The 24,739-nt window shown below is 38.3% G+C and overlaps 2 protein-coding genes across 3 annotated transcripts; both read right to left on the bottom strand.

The window, feature by feature from the left end:
- Positions 1 to 4,286: 4,286 nt before the first annotated feature.
- Positions 4,287 to 8,894, bottom strand: elac1 (elaC ribonuclease Z 1). Its single transcript, XM_041041463.1, has 5 exons — positions 8,657 to 8,894; positions 7,952 to 8,158; positions 7,490 to 7,548; positions 5,990 to 6,200; positions 4,287 to 4,867 (listed from the first exon to the last, which is right to left on the bottom strand). The coding sequence occupies exons 1-5, from the start codon at positions 8,811 to 8,813 to the stop codon at positions 4,389 to 4,391; spliced, it is 1,113 nt and encodes a 370-aa protein (XP_040897397.1). The 5' UTR covers positions 8,814 to 8,894; the 3' UTR covers positions 4,287 to 4,388.
- Positions 8,895 to 9,308: 414 nt separating this feature from the next.
- me2 (malic enzyme 2, NAD(+)-dependent, mitochondrial) lies at positions 9,309 to 24,419 on the bottom strand. 2 transcript variants are annotated; one of them, XM_041042802.1, is made up of 15 exons: positions 24,263 to 24,419; positions 20,151 to 20,304; positions 16,921 to 17,054; positions 16,627 to 16,776; positions 16,265 to 16,340; positions 15,776 to 15,937; positions 15,435 to 15,648; positions 14,799 to 14,896; positions 14,356 to 14,469; positions 14,083 to 14,194; positions 13,596 to 13,738; positions 13,365 to 13,467; positions 13,123 to 13,193; positions 12,437 to 12,535; positions 9,309 to 12,097 (listed from the first exon to the last, which is right to left on the bottom strand). In XM_041042802.1, the coding sequence occupies exons 2-15, from the start codon at positions 20,262 to 20,264 to the stop codon at positions 11,936 to 11,938; spliced, it is 1,752 nt and encodes a 583-aa protein (XP_040898736.1). In that variant the 5' UTR covers positions 20,265 to 20,304; positions 24,263 to 24,419; the 3' UTR covers positions 9,309 to 11,935. The 2 variants fall into 2 exon arrangements, with proteins under 2 accessions (XP_040898736.1, XP_040898735.1); XM_041042801.1 differs by having other exon boundaries at positions 20,151 to 20,307.
- Positions 24,420 to 24,739: the final 320 nt, after the last annotated feature.

The raw sequence follows: 24,739 nt of genomic DNA on the forward strand, positions 1-24,739 counted from the left end.
GTCGTCAAAATCGGCCAAAAAAAGTCAAAATTTTTTTTGAACTCAAAATGTCATAAAAAACGTCATAGTATAGTATGTCGTCAAAATCGGCCAAAAAAAGTCAAAAAAAATTTTTACCTCAAAATGTCATAAAAAACGTCATACTATAGTAAGGCGTCAAAATCGGCCAAAAAAAGTCAAAAAAATTTTTGACCTCAAAATGTCATAAAAAACGTCATACTATAGTAAGGCTTCAAAATCGGCCAAAAAAAGTGAAAAAAATTTTTGACCTCAAAATGTCATAAAAAACATCATAGTATAGTATGGCGTTTTTTTCGGACCAAAAAAGTCAAAAAAATTTTTGACCTCAAAATGTCATAAAAAACGTCATAGTATAGTATGGCGTTTTTTTCGGACAAAAAAAGTGAAAAAATTTTTTGACCTCAAAATGTCATAAAAAACGTCATAGTGTAGTATGACGTTTTTTTCGGACCAAAAAAGTCAAAAAAATTTTTGACCTCAAAATGTCATAAAAAACGTCATACTATAGTAAGGTTTCAAAATCGGCTAAAAAAAGTCAAAAAAATTTTTTGACCTCAAAATGTCATCAAAAACGTCATAGTATAGTATGGCGTTTTTTTCGGACCAAAAAAGTCAAAAAAATTTTTGACCTCAAAATGTCATAAAAAACATCATAGTATAGTATGGCGTTTTTTTCGGACCAAAAAAGTCAAAAAAAATTTTGACCTCAAAACGTCATAAAAAACATCATAGCATAGTATGGCGTTTTTTTCGGACCAAAAAAGTCAAAAAAAATTTTTGACCTCAAAATGTCATAAAAAACGTCATACTATAGTATGGCGTTTTTTTCGGACCAAAAAAGTCAAAAAAAATTTTGACCTCAAAACGTCATAAAAAACATCATAGCATAGTATGGCGTTTTTTTCGGACCAAAAAAGTCAAAAAAAATTTTTGACCTCAAAATGTCATAAAAAACGTCATAGTATAGTATGGCGTTTTTTTCGGACCAAAAAAGTCAAAAAAAATTTTTGACCTCAAAATGTCATAAAAAACGTCATAGTATAGTATGGCGTTTTTTTCGGACCAAAAAAGTCAAAAAAATTTTTGACCTCAAAATGTCATAAAAAACGTCATAGTATAGTATGGCGTTTTTTTCGGACCAAAAAAGTCAAAAAAAATTTTGACCTCAAAACCTCATAAAAAACATCATAGCATAGTATGGCGTTTTTTTCGGACCAAAAAAGTCAAAAAAAATTTTTGACCTCAAAATGTCATAAAAAACGTCATACTATAGTATGGCGTTTTTTTCGGACCAAAAAAGTCAAAAAAAATTTTGACCTCAAAATGTCATAAAAAACGTCATACTATAGTAAGGTTTCAAAATCGGCCAAAAAAAGTCAAAAAATTTTTTTGACCTCAAAATGTCATCAAAAACGTCATAGTATAGTAAGGAGTTTTTTTCGGACCAAAAAAGTCAAAAAAATTTTTGACCTCAAAATGTCATAAAAAACGTCATAGTATAGTATGGCGTTTTTTTTCGGACCAAAAAAGTCAAAAAAAATTTTGACCTCAAAACGTCATAAAAAACATCATAGCATAGTATGGCGTTTTTTTCGGACCAAAAAAGTCAAAAAAAAATTTTGACCTCAAAATGTCATAAAAAACGTCATAGTATAGTATGGCGTTTTTTTCGGACCAAAAAAGTCAAAAAAAATTTTGACCTCAAAATGTCATAAAAAACGTCATAGTATAGTATGGCGTTTTTTTCGGACCAAAAAAGTCAAAAAAATTTTTGACCTCAAAATGTCATAAAAAACGTCATACTATAGTAAGGTTTCAAAATAGGCCAAAAAAAGTCAAAAAAATTTTTTGACCTCAAAATGTCATAAAAAAACGTCATAGTATAGTATGTCGTCAAAATCGGCCAAAAAAAGTCAAAAATTTTTTTGACCTCAAAATGTCATAAAAAACGTCATACTATAGTAAGGCGTCAAAATCGGCCAAAAAAAGTCAAAAAAATTTTTGACCTCAAAATGTCATAAAAAACATCATACTATAGTAAGGCTTCAAAATCGGCCAAAAAAAGTGAAAAAAATTTTTGACCTCAAAATGTCATAAAAAACGTCATAGTATAGTATGGCGTTTTTTTCGGACCAAAAAAGTCAAAAAAAATTTTGACCTCAAAATGTCATAAAAAACGTCATAGCATAGTATGGTGTTTTTTTTCGGACCAAAAAAGTCAAAAAAAATTTTGACCTCAAAATGTCATAAAAAACGTCATAGCATAGTATGGCGTTTTTTTTCGGACCAAAAAAGTCAAAAAAATTTTTGACCTCAAAATGTCATAAAAAACATCATAGCATAGTATGGCGTTTTTTTCGGACCAAAAAAGTCAAAAAAAATTTTTGACCTCAAAATGTCATAAAAAACGTCATAGTATAGTAAGGCTTCATAATAGGCCAAAAAAAACTACTTTAGTATGGCCTCAAAATGTCATTTAAGTTATTCAACAAAACAATCTGAAGATCCGCTTGGGAGTCAAATGAGCCGGCCCTTTTTAGTTAGCCAAGCCAAAAGAGCCGGTTCTCTAAAAAGAGCCAGTATTCCATCACTAGAACGTAACTTTAGACTGGGATGATTCCGTACTACTGGACTGGATCAAACTAATATTTTGTATATTAAGGGGGGGATACAAGCGGCCCCTCCTAATTTGAGCGGATTTCTGTTTCTACTGAAATGTGATTGGCTCAGACGCTCAGTCAGTCATCAAACTGTCAAAAGAAAACAAGAACGATGAGCAGGGTAAATTAAGAAAGAAGCCACACACACACACACACACACACACACACACACACACACACACACACACACCTAATTGCTTTTATTTGACCAAAACCACATACAAGGAACACACAAAGCAGCTTCTTTTCCATGTTTTCATGCTACCAAATAAAGCAGAAATTGAACAGTTTTGCCAGTCTTTTTGCCTGTTCTCCGCACACACACATACAGTAGTTTTAATTTTTAAACAAACATAGTGTTTGAGTATGCATAGTATGTGTGAGCATATGTAGCTTACTTTAGTACACTCTACTGACTGTATATCATGTATATTGATTGTTTTTATATTGCAAATAAAGTATTCATGTTAAAATCACAGTTCCACTTGCATCCTTCGTGCTATCGGAAAAAAGGCCTCTCCAAACCAAGCTCTCGGGCTGAATTTCAGCCCCAGCCTGCCCCTGCTTACATCCGTTGTGCGATCGGGTAAAAGGCCTCTCCAAACCAAGCTCCCGGGCTGAGTTTCAACCCCAGCCCGCCCCTGCTGGCGACTTTAATCAGGCAAATTTAAAATCTGTCCTGCCTAACTTTTACCAACATGCTAAGTGTCCAACCAGAGGGAACAGCATTTTAGATCATGCATACACAAACATTAAACATGCATACAGAGCCACACAGTTTCCACACCTTGGCCAGTCAGACCACCTTTCTCTGCTCCTAACCCCCCACATACACACCTCTGAGAAGGAGCACAACCTCACTTGTCAAGACCATCACCACCTGACCGGAGGATGCACTTTTCCAGCTACAGGACTGCACACCCCACTTCTAACTGGAAACACACACACACCTCAATATACTGCACTATGCAGGTGAACTCCACTGTCTCTATGTGCAATAACTGTCTCCATGTGTAATACTGTGTGCAATAACAACAATCAATATTTATATTTATATTAGCTCTGTCTTTCTTGCACTATTTTATTTTCTACTGCAGCACCTTTGTATTCTATTCTATTCTATTTTTATAAATATTATTCTATTTCTATTTTTATTTCTGCTTTTATTTATACTATTTGTACATACTTTTTTATTTATTAGATTGGGGTAACACCACTTCCAGGCTGCTATAATTTCGTTGTATTCTGGTACAATGACAGTAAAGGCTTCTGATTCTGATTCTGAAATAAAATACTGTGTATTTGAGTCCTCCTCGTATTTATGAAATAAAAATCCAAACATTTTATTTTCTACCTACGGCGAACCAAAAATGCCGTCTGCTTCTATGTTCCGTCATCACTTTATCGCGTGCACTGGAGCGTGCAGACAGCTGTCAACCTGAAAATGTTGCCACCGGCTGTCGCACAGCAGCGGTTGTGACACATATTTTGAGCGACAAAAAATTTTAATTTAATGTTTTATTTGTTACATGTTACAAGATCACCGTAATCCTCAAATTTAGAATTACATTTTGAAAAACAAACTAAAATAAAAATACATTTAAATTAAATACTCATTATTTATTTTCCAAAGTCACAGCGAGCTACAGCAGAGGGATGAAAAAGCCACATGTGCCGCGGGTTTCCGACCCCTGTGCTAGTTGTTCATTACCTTGGTCTTCTGAGAGGAATGGGCAGCGTCAGAAAGTCCTCAGCCAGAATCACTTCCACACCACTATCCTGCAGAGCTTCTTCGGCCTGTCTCTTGAGCTCTGAAACATCGTCCTCGTCTCCTTCCTTCTGCAGGGAACTAGGTTTGTACCTCTGGCTGAAGTGGTACAGCACCAACTTCAGTGCACAGCAAGCCCGAGCCACCGCCGCCGCCATCTCAGGCGTGCTGTGTCCGTGGTCCACCGCTTTCTCTTGGTGCTCGTTCCCCAGAGTCGCCTCGTGAACCAGAATGTCCGCTCTATTGCACAAACTCATTGGTCCTACCCCGAGAACTGAGCTGCAGTCCCCTAAAATGCAGACTTTCCTCCCTGGAATGGTTTCTTCCAGCACCTCACTGGGCAGCACCACACGCCCGCTTTCCAAAGTTGCAGACTCTCCGGCTTTCAGACGCCCGTAGAGAGGTCCTGGCTTCAGCCCTGAGGGACACAAAATTAGACCAGTCACGTGTATCATTTGGAGGACACTTTTTTCCTGAAATAATCCAGGTGACTCCTGAGCAATTTAGACTCCAGAAACACAAGACCTTAAAATTATTTCCCAACAGAATTAAATTCATTCAGTGAAATAAAACTGTGTACTTCACTACTTTGCAATAAATGCCAAACAGGTATATAATTAATATTTTTTTCATTTGTATGTTAAAATAATTTCTTCCACTTTACCTGCAAGGAAAAGTATGCATTTTTTGTTATTTTAATTGAGCAGAATTCCAATTCTGGATATAATATCTGGGGATGCACCGAATAGTCGGCCAGACTTTTATCACCGAAACAACACGGCCGAAAAAGGATGTTGTGATGACGCAAGTGAAAACTGCGGCCAGTACAAGCTTGTCTGTAAAGGCCAACATGTCTGCGGCGTATTTCAGTAAATCTGACACACGGATAGCGATTTGCAAAACATGTAATGTCGAAATTTCAAGAGGGGGTGCATCTGCAAAGAATTTCTCCACGTCGGGTTTATTTAGCACCTGAAATCCAAACATCTCGATGGCCATGCTGAATATGAGAGGAATGCAGCGCAGAAATGGAAAATCCCTCCGAGCATGCCCACTCCGTCTGTGGCGGACGTTTTTGAAAAGGCAAGGAAGTTTAAAACTTAACTTAAAGCGCTGCAATTCTTGGTGCATTTGTTGTTGTTAAAGGCATACGGTGAACATATGGGCTATGGCAATCTTTGTTTTGATACACTATTATGTTGTAGACAGTAGCGGGCTGGCCATCGGGAGGTTCGGGAGGTTTCCCGAATGGCCGGTCTGTTCCCGGCCGGTGGTCAGAACGTTTTTTTACCCTATAAAATGCAGTATCAATGTACCGCGGCAGCGTGTCCTCGCAGCCGCAGGTGCATATGTCATAAAAAAAGGTCATAGTGTAGTAAGGCGTCAAAATATGCAAAAAAAAGTCATACTTTAGTAAGACCTCAAAATGTCATAAAAAACGTCATACGGCATTAAGGCGTCAAAATATGCCAAAAAAAGTCATATTTTAGTAAGACCTCAAAGCCTAAATAACACAAAAACGGACACAAAGTGATTTTACCTAGTTCCTTCAGTAGCTCAGTTTTCAGTCTTCCGGGGCGATCATGCTCCTGAATGCAAAAACCAAAGGAAGGGACACGGTGGAACAACCTGAAGGCTTTGACCACAAACTTCTTATCTTCAAAGAGGAGATAACAGTCACTGGACACATCCAAGGAGATTGTCCTGCCCGGTCGCTCCTGTGGGTGCAGAGGACCACACTCTGCTGTCATCTGGAGAGAGAAAAGTCCCATCAGTAAAAACAACACAAATTGCTAAAGATAACAGGCTCCTTTTTGGTTTAAGAAAACCCCACTTAGGCTTCAAAAAGAACTTTGAAAACACATCACGCAAACTGGAAAAAAAGAGTTGAAGTTGAGCTAAAAATAATGCAGATTTCTTTGGTTCCTGAAAAGCTCATATTTTAGACATGCTGACATAGAAAAATGGCTCCAAATATCATTTATACACCCTCTGTGGCATTGTGCAGAAATAAGAACATTTTGGTGTGGCAATATTTTGTATATTAAGTGTAAAGATCCCACTATGTCCAGCTGTAATCCAGAAGATAAATGTTTATATATTCTTTTATTTATATTTATTTATTTATTATCATTATTCTGATTTAGTAGCTGTGGGGTCTTTAGAGTTAATGTAGGTGTGTTTCATGTACTATTCTGTACTGTACACTTACCTATGTTGCATGAAATACAACATTTTAATGGGAAAAAAATGTTGCAAGATAAGTAAAGATCTTCCATTTCCTCACAGAAAGGCAAAGACTAAGGTATGTCACTGGTGAGACAGGATCATGGATTTTGTTAAACATTCTCAGTGCAAAAATCTTCAGCGGTGATACAGGCTCAGGCTCAGTATTGTGGGGTCATAGGAAGGCTAAATTGTTGATTGTCTGGCCAGTTGTGCTAGGTCATACAAGGTTGACCTGCAAATGGGGTCATAAACTGCAAAAGGCCTGGGTAAACAGTTGTAAAGTAATTGAACTCAGGGGGTCAGATTCTTGGTGTGTAATGGGGGTGTTACTTACGATATATAATGGGCTTCTTCTGAACTGTTTCTTTAGATCTGTGACAGAAGGTACAGTGTGTGTCACAGGTCTCCAGATATCTGCATCTGAATTACCCATATATACGGTGTATGAATAAAGTGTATTTTAAATTGACGAATTTGAGGTTCAGTGAATCCTTCTTCTTCATCAAGTCGGGAAGGAGAGAGACAGCAGTTCCCCGACAGTATATGATGAGGTCATTCAGACTGGGGTTTGGTGAAAACACAACCCAGACTTGTTTGAGCTGAATTGGGTGTGATGTTTTGGGCTTGACAAAACAGCAAAGGCAAGGGTCCAAGTCAGAGTTACTTCTTTTGGAGGAGAGTTGTAAAGAAATGAAGTTATAAAAAAATTTACACAAATCTCATCAGTGTCCTCTATCAGAAAACAACATTAGTCCAGCAGCTTGTAGTGTAGAGAGGTAAGGTATGGTTTTCACCACCATCTGTCACATACCTCCAGACTGAGCTGTCCCTCTTCTGGACTCTGTTCAGGTGTGGGCTCCAGCTCATGTACTACAGAAATATACATAGTAAAGGTGAGATCAGAGCAGAGTATGTTAGATAAAGAACAACTAAAACACTTATGAGAAATGAATAAAGTAAATTAGGCAATAGGTAGTAATACTGGGGTAAAATAAAGCAACTAAAGATGGCTAAAATGTCTTACAGGTGTCTTATAACTAATAATGTAGAGACCAGGCACTGCGTGCCGTACAGCTATGATTTTCTATTGTCATGTGGAAGTTTCTTTTATAAAATATCATGTATATGTATGTATATGCTCTTCTGTGAATTGAAAATGTATAAGCTGATTTGTCTATTGTCTGTAAGTCAGCTTCTAGATCATGTGCATTCCCAAGCCTGTGACATGTTGCACAGTGGATATTAGAGCTCAGTCTGTATATTCTGGACCTGCCTGCATAAGGGAAGAGGAGCTGTGACCCTGAGAGGCCAAGTGTCACCCTGAGAAAGTGCCGGAGGCCTCTGGGCCCATAGATGTCCACACAGGTCAGGTTCTGCTGAGGCTCAGGGTTGGTGTTGAGACTCACAGTGCAAAGGAGACCAGGCAGACCAAACATGTGATCTCCATGCAAGTGGGAGATGAAAACCTTGGTGATTTTACCTGAGAAGGAAAACATTACATGTTCTTACACACAACAGGTGTTATAATGGGAAGAGTCCAGTGGACAATTTGTCTAAACTCGTTATGGCTGAATAAAGTTAAGTAATTTGGAGAGAAAGAACTAATACTAGGTTAAAATACAGCAAATAAATTAGGCTAAAATGTCTTATGGTTATTAAATCAGGCATTTATTGTTTGACTGTGACAGACTTTTAATAAGACGTGAGATCAAAAGGGTCAGGGTAAAGAATTTAATTATAAAATGTCAACTTAGACTCAGATTACTGTACCGTTTTAACTTTTTTAAATGTGTTTGTACATGTATAAAACTAATTTTAAAATTATCCTAAAATTAAGTGGACTTTCGATTACCATAAATATTGTACTCTACTTTTGGAAAGGTAGGAACAGAGAAGCCTCAAAAGTCCACTCACGTTTACGTGGTTGGTTTTCGGGTTAGAAATGTTTAAACGCGAGAGCGGAGCTCCAGTGACTCACCAGCTCTGAGCTGGCTCCTCATTAGCTGGGTCTGGGTTCCCTCTCCGCAGTCAAACAGCCAGCACTCCCCCTCCGTCCGCAGCACCAGAGCCGTGGCCCCGCGGTGAGGAGACGGGTAGGCCGAACCGGTCCCGAGGAAAGTCATATCCATGGTCATCCTCCCCAAAGTTACAGGAAAGCCAGTGGAAACTGTCTACAACTGATCAGCACTCCGAAGAGGTATGCCACACTCCCTGTAAACACAGTCTCACCGTAATGACGTAAGACGAGCGACGGCGAGGCGTTCAAGTTAAGGTTGATTCCTCGTAAATTTCCATATTAAAAGCCTTCCACATTGAGATTGTTTCAGTTAATGTTTAAACAATTTACGCACATCTTAGATGCAAAAGTCGAAAAATCATTCAGAAACTCCGCTTATCTTGTCATCGATTGCTTCATGACTGATTAATACAGAGAGAAAATTCAGTATAAAAACCTTTTCTTATTACATGACTAGAAAACTCCATCCAAGGACTAGAATTGGATAAGAACAAATAACAGCGCCTTTTTAATTCTAGTTATACTAAACCAAAAATGTGAATCAGTCTCCCTCTCAAAAAAAATAAAATAAAACAATTTAAAAAATGAAAACCAGCACAATAGGAAGCCAGTGTAAAATAGGTTTCATTCTGTACTTTAATATCACTGAAGCAGCACAAACATGCTGCTCTCTGCATACAAATGCTAAGGCAATATTACCGTGTAACAAAAATAAACTTCAGAAACACAAAGGACGCTGCACTACATGAATGCACAATTAAATGAAATATAGAGGAAATTTTCCACATGGGAATGACAGGAATCGCATGAGCAGACCAGTCACCGTACACAACACGATAAAAACTCACATCGGACGATTACAGTCAGTAACAACAACCAGATAGACACATGAAACAACATTTGATGGGTTTAACTGATATACATATAGTTTAGTTTAAATAAAACTATTTCAAAAGTTATGAGTAGGAGTATAAAACTTTGCCTATGACAATATATTAAGTGTTCATAACCGGAAGCTGCAGTCTATCAGAGAAAAAAAACTGCACATTGAATACGACACATTTACTTTGTTTTGTGCAAAACAAACAGCAATTTTTTATTTTCATAGTGCTGTTGTTTTGGTTGTTTCTCAGCTCTGCCTACAGTATGATATGAGGTCTACACTGTGGAACATGGAGTGACTTTAAACACTGAACACTGTGCAGGCACTTCAGTGCAGGCGGTCAGAAGGTACTAATACAATATCCTGAGGTTAAAATTTCCACAGTGGCTTATATGTTTCAACATATTGAAGATAACACCAATGCCCTTGACAACAGTGTGTGCAAATAAAAAAGACTAGTAAGTAGTTAGTTGCTTTCATAGAAAATGCTTCTCCACTGACACTAGTAAAACACCAAGATAGTTAAAGCGGACTTGTTAGCATTGCTCAGTTTCTTTATCACAATGAAGCAGTAGCTCACAGTGTAAATCATGAGTCAACTGGCTAGAAAATTATAATTTCCATCTCTAAAATATAGGCCTAGCAGATTTATTAAATAAGCAAAGCTTAACTCTGTCGTTTTTTTAAAAAAGATAATCTGACTGTTACAACTTCTTCAAGAACAGTGAACAGAAGCCTAGCCTGTAAGTGTGTTGTCCTGTTGAGTGTCTTCCACAGCACAAAACCCACACACCAACCTACTAACACACACAGACATATTTACCACTTTATAAATACTCAGTTTCCACAAAAGTGCATGTAGGGTAATTATAATTAAATTAGAAATAATGTTTGACCAATTATTTGATACTATCGTTTACTTAAATATTTCGGGTACAGATTATATTAATTTGTATGTCACATTTAAGCAAAAAGGTTCCTCACCCAAAAATACAACAAAATAAAATCAGAGAAATAAATACAATGTGACAAAAACATTTGAACAAATAAAATACTGGAGTGGATGCTGGATGTGTTGTCAAGCTGCAGGATTCCTTCAATGTTTTTAGACATAAATTTCATTTAATTTCCCTTCTAATCTCATAATTTTCTGTTAAGGGCTCTTTCTTTAAATGCTTTGTTTCTCCCCTAAGTTGCATTGTTTTCTCTCTTTTTCTCCAAGTTTGCACATAAAGACCAAGTTCTTTAGTGCTCTGCTCTACAAGACTCTTGCTGGTTACCAGTGTGGCCTGATATAAACTTGGTTAGAAAGGAGTCTTTAACAATATGTCTTAAACCAGGAATTGGTTGTTCAGTGAAGACACCAGAGGTCCACGTGACGTGAAAAAGGCAATGCAGAAACCCAAGGTCCATGTTAAAACCTATGCATAAAGTTTGGCAATTTATAAGTAGTCACACTTAGTCAGACTAGCAGTAAGTGGACTGAAAATGGTTTGTCAGTACTAACCAAAGACTAACAGTTCAGCATCAGGAGTGTACACGACAAAATAAATAATAAAATTAGAGTCATCATTACATTAACTATGGAGTGAAAAACTTCCTCTTAAAATAGGTGACAAAGATAACAGCACAGGGTATTTCTTAACAAAAGGGCAACTTGTTCTTAAGTTATGTATGACTACAAAGATAGCAGATACTGACACAAAACCAATCATAAGAGTCTCTGCTATCTTGTAAAAATCCGTTTTAACCTTAAGTAATGACAATTGTCTCTACAGTGTTTTGAATCCTATACAGCAAAGCCTATTTAAGTATTTACCTATTGTTTGTGCTTTGGTATTTGGGTTTCTGCCTGTTAGAGTGAATGATGATCATAAAGAACATGTAATGGTAATTTACTGCAATTCACCAAATTCTACTTACTATTTCTTGTTGTTATTTTCTTTTCAAAGCAGAAACTTGATAATTAAAATGTATCTCAAGGTTCCAGCAATGACACCACATTTTCACACTGCCTTTTTTTTCCAGGTGGCCCTCCAGGTCTGTGCAGGTTTGCATGTGAGGCCGAGAAGAATAAAAAAATTGTAATGTGAAGATAGAACAGCTCTTCCCATTCAAATGTCCTCATCCTACTAAGTGCCACCTTCCACTCTACCTTTTCACAGATCTCACAAGACTGGATTAGTGCAAATGCAGTGACATGGAAGCAGTATGGGGTTACTGCTGCTTTCTTCAGCAGCACGTTTGCACTAAAATAACTATGACCATCTCGAAAGATCTGTGATTAAGAGTAAAATGGAAAACAAAGGAAGAGAGTGACATTACAACATAGGGAACAGTGAAGGTTTGTTCTATTTCTAGTTAGTCTTGGGGCTGAAGGTGACACCTGGCCAGTCATAGGTGTCTGGCAGGAAGGAGTCGTAGCTGGTGTTCCAGACAGTAGCACGTACAAAGCCATTTTTGTCCACAGGCTCAGGGTAGCGGAACGCCATGCCTTTAGCATAGACATACTCCACCACCTGTAGTGAAAAAGACAAAGTTTAGTACTGACTAATACTGAGAGGCAGGTACAAGTAGTACACAGACAAAGAGCAAAAGAAAAGCAACTAGAACCAAATCTGACCAGGCAGCAGAGTAGTGTCCTAAAAGAACATTTTCTTGAGAATTTGTCGAAAGTTAACTAGCTTAAATTTGTGGCTTATTAAGTCTGCCAGGCTCTGGTACATCAGGGTCACAGATTTGGAAAATCAGATGATAACTGAAGAAGTTAAATTTAGGCAGGAACAGTTAAAGTTTAGATAAACATTAACAGGTTTAGTTTTGCTAGCAATAGAAATGATCATTTTCAAGAGACTTACCTTGACAGCCATCTGGACAGAAACCTCTCTGATGTTGGAAAGAGGAGGATACAGTCTGCCTTCTTCCAGCTCTTTATCTGTCAGTTGCTCTGAAAGAGTCTGGAGGGAGTAAAAAAAAAAAAGATGAATTTCTATGGAACAAACAACACAGACATGAGAACTATTATTATTACGTATATACAGCATGTTTCCCTGTTGTTTTCCATCCACCACCATGCATAGTTATAAATGTATGTTTGTGCTTTTGATTAAGAAACATGAGACAAAATAAGGCTAATAAGATAAAAGAGAAATAAGACTTGTTAGGTCAAGTGATAGAAATCACTGTTACTAATATTAACACCATGCAAATAACATTGTCCTCAATATTAAACAGAGTGCCTGGCAGGAAAGCATCTTGTGATCTTCATCACTGATTGCATTGGTTAGTGTTATGAAGTCAAATGCAGGCCAGCAAAAGAGGGAGGAACACAGACGGAAAAAGTGCAAAGCAGGATCAGCCTTTTAAAAGCCTCTGTTATGCCAGAGTCTAGAAAGAGAGGGAACAGGAGACAGCAAAGGGTTAAAGGGAGTTCAGATGAGCGTATAGAGCATATGCACACAAGACAGAGTCAGCAGGAAAATGCAGAATGGGGTGAGGGCAAGTTTAAAGATGAAATGGACAGGTATCTAGTACTACTTCAGACCTTGGCAGCCTCTAAGAATACGGTGTCACTGATGTGTCTCACTCCACTCAGGATCACCGCCAGGGCCACACCTGCAATGTACAAACAACATGAGTTGTACAACAGGCTGAATATAGTTTTATCAGTCAGTGATATTTTCCCACAGTTCGATCACTGTAAAAAGTTAAACACTAGGCTTTGTTCATTCTTAACACTACAGACTACTGAAAGTCATCATCACTTCAATTTTCTTTTCCCTTCACCTGGGAAGATATAAGCATTGTTCCCTTGTCCAGGAGTGAAGACGCGGCCATCACCCAGAGTCACAGGACCAAATGGACTGCCGCTGGCAAAAAGACATCTACCCTGTGGGACAGAAAACAAAGGGGAAGAATGATGACAAGAATCAAAGAAAATCAAAAGAGCAATGGTGATTTGACAGCACAGGAACTCTTAAAGACAGAAAGAAAGGGCAAACAAAAAGAACTGTGTACATCAGTGAGTGTGTAGGCATCCTCTGCCGTGCACTCTGCCTTAGTGGTTGGGTTACTCAGGGCAAAGATGATTGGTCGTTCGTTCAGGGTTCCCATGGCCTTGATGACATCATGGGTGAACAGACGTCCGGCTCCTGCCACACCTGAAAGTGGGCAACAGAAACAATAGATGCCGTTGACTTGTAAACTACAATTGAAGCTACAATCTACTATTAAACCGTTTGATTTAAGACTATTCAGCTAAAGTCGTAACAACAATAACAACAGTAATAATAATAACAATCTACATCAAACATCTACTTAGTTAACCTGATCTGATTTTCCACATGGGAAAAAAAAAACAAAACATCACAACAACAGTATCTGAGAGGTGAAACCCTTTCCTTTGCTGGTTCTTGATTAATGACTCAAACAAAAAAATGTATATTCCAAACTGTACTGAAAGGCTTTAAATTTACATGAATGCAGGAAATGACCAGTTCCTTACCAATGATAGCGGTGGGTTTAATGGTGTTAACAGCATCTAGGAAGGTCTGTACATTCCCTGGACTGTCATGGACAAATGCCTCCTGATTGGTGTCTGTTTCCTGTGGTCGGCCCTAGAGTCACATACAGTACATTGGTGGCAACAAGAAATCAATAATATCGTAAAAACCACTGTTCACCAATTATACACTGTACAAACACTGAGCCAGACAGGAAGCCACACAGACATGTAATGTATGTTCTATTCATTAATGTCTGTGACGCAAACACTAACCTTTACTAGTAAGCCATGTTTATCATACATCCAGATCTTTTTTCTGGCCTCAGCTTGAGTCATCCCCGTCTCCATCATGGCCATAACAATCAGATTGGCAATACCAAGGGCAGCCTATGGAGAAAATGAACTCATTAGTTAACAGACGGTGTAGACACAGCAAAACTTTAACCCTTAATTTTAAATTAGAGAATGATTAAGCAAGTCCTCCTTATTCACAGTTTTGATTCTTTTAAATTCTTATTGTTGGACAATCAATTCTTATTTGTATCGCCAGCTCAGGTCAGTAGGGGGCAGTATCAGTCTTACAAATTGGCCCATTTTCATATTTTAATATGTGGGACTTTGATGATCCAAATTGAAGAGGAAAAGGAAAAAAAGGCAAGAAACGACAAAACCAAGAGAACTCAGACTGACGGATTAATGAATAAATGTTAGCTCACCTCACCAGCTCCTAGGAAAAGCACCTTGTGTTCAGTGATGGGTTTGCCGACGGCTCTCTGAGCTGCTAACAGACCAGCAAGGGCTACAGACGCAGTGCCTGGAAATATGCAGAACAGAACAGTAAACAATGAAGTCTGCCTTGAAGACAACAAATTTGTTACTATTTGTTTTAAGGTAGGAGGGTAAGGTGGATCCATCCATTTAATTATTTTTTAAAGTATATAATATTATGCTTGATGTTCAGTCTTCTTGGTTTAAATTATAGGTAACAAACACAGTTTTTTCTAAATTGTCCCTGCTTGCAAGTGCATTATCCTGCAGCAGCAACATGTCTTAGAGGTCACAATATGTTCATTGGAATGGATTATTTAATTCAAAATTTTCAGCAAATGTATTTTCATGGTGAAATGAAAAGCAGCCATTAGCAGTCTCAAAGGTAGAAAACCTATCTAGCGAGAAAACAATAAAATTTCTAATGAAATCTTTCATTTGGTGTCCTCAAATATGTGCTCTTAAAAAGGCAGGTAATCACAAGAGACAAGAATAATTTAACAGAGTGAAATTACCTTTCCAATATACATATAACATACTACAAAGTAAAACTTGAAAATCTGTGTGAAGGGTTATATATGAACCTTGGATATCGTCATTGAAGGTGCAGTATTTCTCTCTGTACTTCCTGAGGAAGCGGAAGGCATTGTGATTCCCGAAGTCCTCAAATTGGATCAGTGTATCCTGTCCGTATTTGTCCACCACAGCTTCCATGAACTCATCAATCAGATCATCATAGGCTTGAGAGCGGTCTCGCTTCTGGTACAGGCCCATGTACAGAGGATCCTTAAGGAGAGTCTGATGGGAGGAATATGACAAACGTGAGGAAGATCTACAGTTTTCATAATTTTCCCTCTCTCACTAAAGAACTTGCACACACACACACACACAGAGTAAACGGAAAACATACACAAAGCCTTCCTACCTCATTGTCTGTGCCAACATCTATCACCACAGGCAGACATCTCTCAGGTCTAATGCCGGCACAGGCAGTGTACAGGCAAAGTTTTCCAACTGGGATTCCCATTCCATAAACACCCAGGTCCCCCAGTCCTAAAATACGCTCTCCATCAGTTACTACTACTGCCTACAGAAAGAAAGCGAGAGAGACACGGACAGAGAGGTGGAAAACAAATACATTAATCAGCAAGATTGCAAATGAACATTTCACAAGAACTCAATTGTGAGCAATACTCAACTGGACCTTAGCCAGGTGTAGAAAATGTAAACTAATGGATCAGTTAACAAGACTTACTGTGATACTTATAACTCTGATCTATTCATAGTTCACCAAAAAGTGATTATCTCAACATTTATATATCACAGTTTCTTCTATATATCACAGTCTCTTTTCCACCATTATATAGACATTAGGTGAAAAGATGTTACTGGGGTGAGATTTTCAGGTACTAACCGCAACATTAGTCTCTGGCCAGTTGTCCAGGATGGAGCGGATGTGTCCTCTGTCCAGAATGGAGATGAACAAGCCCCTGGTGAGAGAAACAAAATTGTAGCTGACTACAAGCAAATATATTTATATAAATATTTTATCCAGAAAAATCCTTTACATTTTTTATGGAACTCTTTTGTGTACATCAGGCCAAGCAGGGGGCAATGCAGACAATAGGCATTAATTGTTACAGGCACTACAGGTACAGTATAACTCTCACCAAAGTAAAATATACATTAAAGACTCAGACTATTAGCAAAAAAGTCCCCTTTAACTTAGTTTTGCTTTTTTGGAGTTAATTCTTGACAGCCTTCATGCATGCTTACTTGGGTCTTCTAAAGATGTGTCCATACTGTGTGCAGGCCAGGCCTACAGTGGGAGTGTAGACTATCGGCATCAGTTCCTCTATGTCTTCCATCAACACCCTATAGAAAAGCCTCTCATTCCTTTCCTGGATGCCCATCAAGTAGATGTACCTGTATGTAAAAAGGTGAAAAATTAGGAAAAGTTAAACCACACACAGGGAGATAATTATTATTAGTAACAAATGCTTAAAATCAGTACAAAGAGGCACATTTTGCAGCTATACTTTCTGGTTCTGTAGCAAAATATGCCCTTACTTCTCCAGGGGATCAGTCATTTTCTTGAGATTTTTTTGAAAGCGCATGGCCTGAATGTCTTGAGTCTCAACTTTGGGAGGCAACAGACCATGTATCCCCAACATCTGTCGCTCCTGTAGGGAGAAAGCCATGCCCTGGGGAGAAACACACACACAAAGTGAGAAATGAATGGGGAAACCTTAACTTTGGTGACTTTAGAGTCAAACATGCAGCGCAGGCATAAAATGGTGCCCTGTAGTTGACAAAAGATCTGTTCCTCCACTGAGGAGGTGGTCTTGCAAAAATTATAATATTTTTGACTGAACCCATTTTAAGTACTCCTGCTGCAGAAAGTGTTATGTAGTTTGTCACCAGAGGGCGCACTGAATTACCTATAAGCCCTCAGAGAGTTGACCTTTTGACTCTTAGTAGGAAAAATGGTACCTGAGTGAAAGGCGGGAGAAAAAAACTTGAGGCAGGGGAAAGGAAGAAAAGGAGGTAAGAGAGGGGAGTAGCCTCTGAAAAACCAATGAGGAATACGCTAGGCAGAAACACCCGTTTATAAAGGAGAGGATGGGGGAGTTAAGAGAGGGGTGCAAAGTGTTTTGATGTTCCTCCAGTGTATGAGAGTGTGTATGTGGGTTTATAAGCCCAGCCCTGAATGAAATACGGGCGTAACACATGGAAGCCATCACATCTGGGGCTGGAGAAGGGGCTGATTATTCTGTGAGAGCGACGAAAGCTGGGGGCTCCCCTGGCAAAATGCTGAGTCATGCTGATGGAGCATTTCATTTCACTCAATTCTAGTACTCAATTCCTCTCAACATTATGCAACACACTGCAAACCTCCAATATCTAGCTTTTGTTCTTCCTTTTTTTTTTTTTTTTCTCTTAAGCTTGAACTGAAAGTTGAGCTGTGGCTTTATATGTTCAGATTGTGGTTTAGAATTTATTGCGAATTCTTTGAGTGATTCAAACAGGTTTAAAAAAACAGTAATTTGAACAGTTAAATGACATTTCAAAACTTCTGAGTGTACACTGGACAAGAAATCATTGGTTGGAATTATTACTGATTTTATTTTGCTGACAGGGCGAAACAATAAACAATGCATTCCCAAAATATGACCTTTACCCTTTAGCTATGGTGAGTAAGTGAGAGAGAGAGTATGAGACTTGTGACAATGAAGTCTGCTGACGCACGTCTGCTCTGGCAAATAATCTTCCTCTGAATAACTACCAAGCTGCTGTCTTTGTCTTGCTTTGTACAGTATTTAACTGTTTTAGATGGAATACATAATCAACACAATGACTTTTAAGGCTAGAAGAAATTTAAGAGCTCAAATGCCATCATAGTAGATGTCAAGACCAGAAAAAAACTGCTCACAAAATACAAACATTAAAAAGCCTGTGGCTTGAAACCTTCTCAAAACCCTTTCACACTTGGTTCGGTTTTGATAGGCAAATATGTTTCTAAACTAGATAAAACTTACAACTAGGAACCAGGCCAGTAGAGCAATATGAATGTAGCTGCTGTGTGCACAGTATCTCTAGGACCAATAGCCAGCTAGCCTGTGACCACTTTACATGTAGGATGGCATGTCTATATTTAGCACAAAATGTCTAGTCTCTAAGTTTAGCAAAAGCCTGCACAGAGCGAGATCATGTCATTTCAAGTAGCCACAGGCTTGTGTAACAAATGTCATTTGTAACTTTTACTAGTTAGAAAAACCTGAAAAGAAACCCCTTCCAGCCAAATAACACACAGCATGAATCAACAACGACATTCGCAGGAAACCAAACAATGTGATACTCATCTGTAATGGGTACTGAATATACATTATAAAAGCAGGTTTCACCAGATGAAAACCCATGGGGTTTTTTTGTCAGCTGAAATCCCCATCTTACTGTAGTAATGCAGAAGGGACAGCTATGTTGGGTGTGGTTACAGATGCACGGCAAGGCAGGTTTATTTGAACAGCACCTTTTAAATACAGGGCGGTCCAAAATGCTTTACATGAAGCACAACACAAACTAAAAAGAAGTTGGAATAAACAGAATGAGTAGAATGAAATATAAAATATTACACGCAGAAATAAACAGCCCCAAATTTAATAAAAAACGGGTGCAAATACAAGGCTTTTTTGGCAATGATTTGACAGACATTAATGACCACACCCACTAGTGCCAGAAGATGTGGTTAGAAACTCAATTCAACCAGTATTTTTCAACTCTCTGTCAAGTCCACAAATTCAATTGTTCAATGAAAAATGACAAAGCTATCATCCGACTTTTAGGAAGCAAATTATGTTGGCATTTTTCAGCAATTCTTTTGTAAGTCAAAGGGCTCAAAAACAAAAAATCGTGTTACTTTCTTGTTAGTAATTAAAGCATTAGTAAAGACACTACAGGGTTAATTGAGCTTTTTACAGATTAAAATGAAATAATGAATTTATTAAGCACCCTATACGCCTGAAAACCATCCCCTTAAGGTCACAATTTAAACCGAGTGTTAGAAGCAAGACGAAGTCAGGCAGCAGAGGAAAATAAACAGCAGCCACCAACCAGCTGCTGGAAAACCTTTGGCTCTGACAGCAGGTTTTTCTTGTTTTTATGTAGCACCTGTTGTTGGTTATGTAACAGTTCACACTGCTATAAAACAGCAAATACGCAAATGATGGGGTTAATTTTTTTAAGTCACTATATTTGGTGATCACTACATGCGAATGCTGACAGATTTTAATTCTTGTGGAGATGTTACATTTAAGGGATCAACTAAAATTTCTACCACCCTGCAGAAATAGAAATATATTAGTGTTCATTAAGATATAGGAAAAGGTAGTGCAAACATACCAGAGTCAGTTCCTATTCTTCACACTACAACACAGCTTTCTGCTATTTTTATCCTGGGGTATATCTACAGAGATATTGACACCTACTAGGAGATGCTGGAGTGTCAGGGGATTAAAAAAATGGAAAAAGATGTGTATTTGTGGCTTCAAAATGCAGTCAATTTCTTTGTATTCTTTTCTACACAGTAACCAAAGACTATCATAATGTCATACATTACAATAATTTTCCACCCTGGTACATAATAAAGCTTAAGTATGCTACTTTATAACACAACATGACTGGCATGAATCTCAACAAATGGGCTGACATGCTGCTAGACACGTTAATAAAGCTGCCATCTGTTTAACCACTGTGTGTGTTTCAGTGCTGACACATGCACACATTTTCAGTAATCCACTCACTTTGTTGGTACGAGGGTTGAGCATGAGGGGCTTGCCCTTCTCTTTGGTGTGTGCCCATCTGCAAACAGAGACACAGGGCCTCAGGGACCAGGTTGTCCTCAACCTGGACAACATAGTGGACAGTCACTGGGCCGGAAGGTGCACTGGTAGAAATCTGCTGAGAAAAGAAAGTGAAACGGAGTTAAAACTTAACTGCACATAGTTGTCTATTCCCATTTTCTTCTTCCCGTTTGGCAGGACTACAACAGAAAGTGGAAAAGTCACTTGTAGCGAGTTATGGGTTTATGAATATTACCAGGTTTTTGATTTGATTTTGTTTTTATACTTAATAGGTTGTACAAAACTTGCAACTTTGATTGTACTTTGTACATAGAGGTCCTAACTGTAAAACAAACATTTTATTACCATCTCTTAAAGTTGGCTGGGCATGAGATTGAAAGATAAGAAAAATCCACTCATGTCAATTTGAATCTTTATGGTATGAATGCATGTGAAACTCTTCCTTGATGTCAAAGGGTTGTTAGACTTATTGCTTCTGACAATCAAAACCTACCACGACCTTTACACATGACATCATCACACCGTTAGCACACCTTGGTACAACATTATGCTATCAGCAAATTGAAGGCTGTTGACTTACTGAAACATACTTATTCATAAAAACCTATGAATGTACTCTGTGTGCATGGACAGTCCCACAGCCAAGGATTACAAATGCTGACAGCAGTTGCTGGTCATTAATCTGTGATTTAGTGTGTGATCTGAGACACAAAGCCTTGTAAGATTGTCATAATCCTTTTCGCAGCGAGCGCCACATGAAGACAGGGAACAAGACAAATAATGGCGGCCTCAGCCGACAGAAAGCAAAGATGGTGAAGACAGGCGGATAACATGTATCACAGACTGGAGGCAAGATTCCAACTAACAATCACAGAAATCATTTGTGGCACGTCACTTCAGCGCCTAGAGCAAAGCTGAATGAAAGAATAATTTCTACTATTTTGCAAGTGAAGGATTTATCAGCTCATATAGAAATACACAAAATGGTATCTGATTGCAGAATCTTCCTAAAATGATGCCACATCAACAAGCAAACATTACTGCAAATTCACTTCACACTAAGGCCACTATCCTATTTTCAGCTGCCTATGGTGGCCTGGAATAGTATCGTCATTGTAAGAGCTATGTCATGCATGTGACCTGTGGTTCGCTGCTATATTGTGCTGTGTTGTGTTGTGCTGTGTTGTGTTGTGGTGGCTGTAGAAAGAGGCCACTTACTCCTCTAATACACCTTTGTACATTATGGATAATTAAGAGCAGCTTTTAGATTTCCTAAGTGATAGTTACTGGTGATAGCAAAAGGTCACCCACGTTGTGTTACAAAAAGAGCAAAGCAGACCACAGAAGAAATGTAGCAGAAATATTGATTATACCCAATAGTTATACATGCTAAACTTTTACTATCCTGCTCAAATTCCCTTTGACCTTCTTTAGTGTCAAAACCCAGACTGGAGGAAATGCAACTGGACCTGTAAGCAAGTTATGTGGGGAACAGCAACATGAGCATTATGGCATGCAATTTCTATTTCTGTTCCTTGTAGTTTAGTGACTGAGGATAGTAGATCTCTAAAAGAAGTTTTGCTTTTGAAATTCAAGATACATGAGGAGACAACTGTCAACTACATTCAGCTGTTACAAAAAAAAAATTATCAATGTCTTATTTTTAATGTTTTAAACCTATAGGCTGACGAAACAGAAAAATGGGCAAAATGCAAAAACAAAATGAAGCTGAGCTCAGGTGGCAAAAGAAGAAACCTAGGGCCAGTTAATGTGATGTGAAAATAGCACTCATATGTGACACTCATCTGTCAACATTTTCCTTCCCTCCTCCATTCCTCGCTCCACTATTCCTGCTCATCCACCCATGTTATCATAGCCATAACCACCCACACAAAACCACAAGAAAACATAAATGGACAAATATATTTAAAAAAAGCATTCAAGCAAGATGCCACTTGTGCTACATCAAATAGTGCTTCCAACTGTTATTTTTTATGCCAACTGCTGTGTTTAATCACACTAGGCTGATTTACTTTTGATGAGCTACTAAGGCAGTTTATGAAGTACCACTGACCTCAAAAATTTCTTGGCTAACAACAGGAGTGATGTACTTGTTGTTCAAGAACAGAATCAGAGGAAGCACTGTGGTCTGATTATGTGTCCCTCTCTTTGGCCAAAATACCAGATGAAAGAAATTACAAGCATAGCCAGCTGGCCAAGTCTTGGCTTACAATCCCATATCCAGGAAACACTGCCTAGAAAGCAGCAATAAAGCCTGGGCCAAAACAGAAGACTGCATGAGCAGCACCTATGATAAGTGGAAAAAACCCTTGATGCATTACACCTTTGGTTGCTACTTATTTCTACAACAAGTAAAGTCTCAGAAGTTAAGATGAGATCAGTTTGTAATGGAAATTGTTCAATCATTTTTCATTTAATTTCATTCCAAACTTTATCAGCATGGCAGCTCTAGGGAATCAGACAGGCTAAGGCTGTCTGCGATTGCTTGTTTTGTACTTTTGGTGTCTGCCAAGTAGCAAGGTAATTCTGGCACAAAAACAGTAATGACCTAGCATTGTATCAATGCTGGAACAACTAGCGTGAATACACTGCCCACACACTTTCCACTGCCAAAAGCTAATCCGGACTGTTTGTATCTGTATGCAAATAGCTCATAAAAGCAGGCAACCAACCCACCAAGAGTTATGCATTTGGATGTCTTCACCATTAGTCAAAATCATGGTAAGCGGGTTACAGAGATCCTATGCTTGTTCTGGGATCTCCTTGCAAATAAAGCATCTTGACAAGGCTGTAGTTTGACCAATCAACATACTCACAAGTACTGCACCTCACGTTTATTGGCCACAGCTTAATAATTTATAACTCAGTGCCTGTTAAAACTGGACATTTTACTTCACATATCTCATTAGGGTTCCTAGAAAGACTTATTCTTAACAGATGAGGCAAACAGGACACAAACTAATACAGTCTAGCCAGACTATTAAGTCTTGCATTACTGGGTCTGGAAGTTCTCTTAACATAGAAACAAATGGTGTGCAGACAGTGGCTGTATTGACTGAAGCAGGCATAATGTAATAACAATCACTTAGGAAATTACCTAACAACAGAAAGCCTGTGCTCTCTTATTTAGACACACATCCTCCATTAGCCTAACAAGCAGTCAATCATACCCACACATATGCTTTTGTCTAAACTTTTTATGGTCTTTGATATAAATGTTACTGGAATCAGAGAATACTACTGCTAAGCAAAAGTAATTTAAGCAATATTACAGAGTATTAGTATAATTATGTTACCTCAAATGGATAAACAGTCATAAATCACAGTTATTACACGGGTAGGCTTGGCTTTACTGACAGGTGTAATTATTCCCTTCTCTCTGACACACAGACTTGTTCATCTTGTTGATTCATTAATACCAGTGTCTGGTCACTGAACATCAAAGCCTATCTATAGATAAAGCTGGCAATTTTAACAAACTGGTCGCACTGACGGGCTGTTCCAGTTTGATAAATTCAACAGCTGACAGTGATTCACATTTTCCCGTTTTCATAGTGCTTAACTAATAAAATGTAAGAGATATTATCTCGTGCTATTACTACTTACATCTTCTGTTAGAAGATGAAAGTGGAGAGAAGGAATCTGATGGGCATGTCACTCCAATTCCCTACAGTGGCAAGCTAACGACTTAGCCTAGCAATCTAATAGAAAAAGCCGCTAACAACTGCTACAAGCTAGCATTTAGCTAGCTCAGAACTAACAATAAAACGGAACAAGCTGTGTTGTTATTTGAGCATCAGTTTCAGCGAACTTATGAACGATAGAGAAGCCCGCAGACCCAATGTCTGTAACTGTCTGTTAAATTGACACATTACTGCAAGAGAAACACTTTTTAGCCCCATGACTTAACATGCTGCCATTCATTCAGACGACCCCCCCCCCCCCCCATCGCCTGCTCGGTGATTCTTGGCTCAGAAACGGGAACTTCTAAGATGACTTTCCATTTTCTGGAGAAAAACGGGTCGACTTACCTGCTATTGAATGTTATAATACTGCGGTTCCTTCCGTTGGAAAGTTTACTGTTTATTAAGCATATTTCTCGCTGAGTTCTCCGTATTACTGCTGTGAGCTGACCGCTTGGTTCGTCCCTTGACAGCAGCCACAGATGCAGCAGACTGTTGGTGGTTAGAAGAGACTCGCGCAGTGTAGAAGAACTCATCCAATCACATGTTGGGATTTCCTTCACGATTACCGTAAAGACTGCAACATGCGCAAGATGTTTGTAGAGGCCAAAAATCATCGTAATAACTGTAAAAGAAGGTAATCTCGAGTGTGTGAGGTTTTTTTTTTAAGGTTAAATTAAAAAAAAAATGTTTGTTTTGTTCGCCTACGCCTTATTCTGTTGACTATTTTGTCTAGCTAATTTTAAAACTCTGATCATAAGAGAAACAATAATTCATTAAGCTCTATTTCTTATGGTGGAAAACACATTTTAAACTTATAACTTC

Source organism: Toxotes jaculatrix, chromosome 7 (assembly GCF_017976425.1).
Source record: "Toxotes jaculatrix isolate fToxJac2 chromosome 7, fToxJac2.pri, whole genome shotgun sequence".
Taxonomy (NCBI): Eukaryota; Metazoa; Chordata; class Actinopteri; family Toxotidae; genus Toxotes; species Toxotes jaculatrix.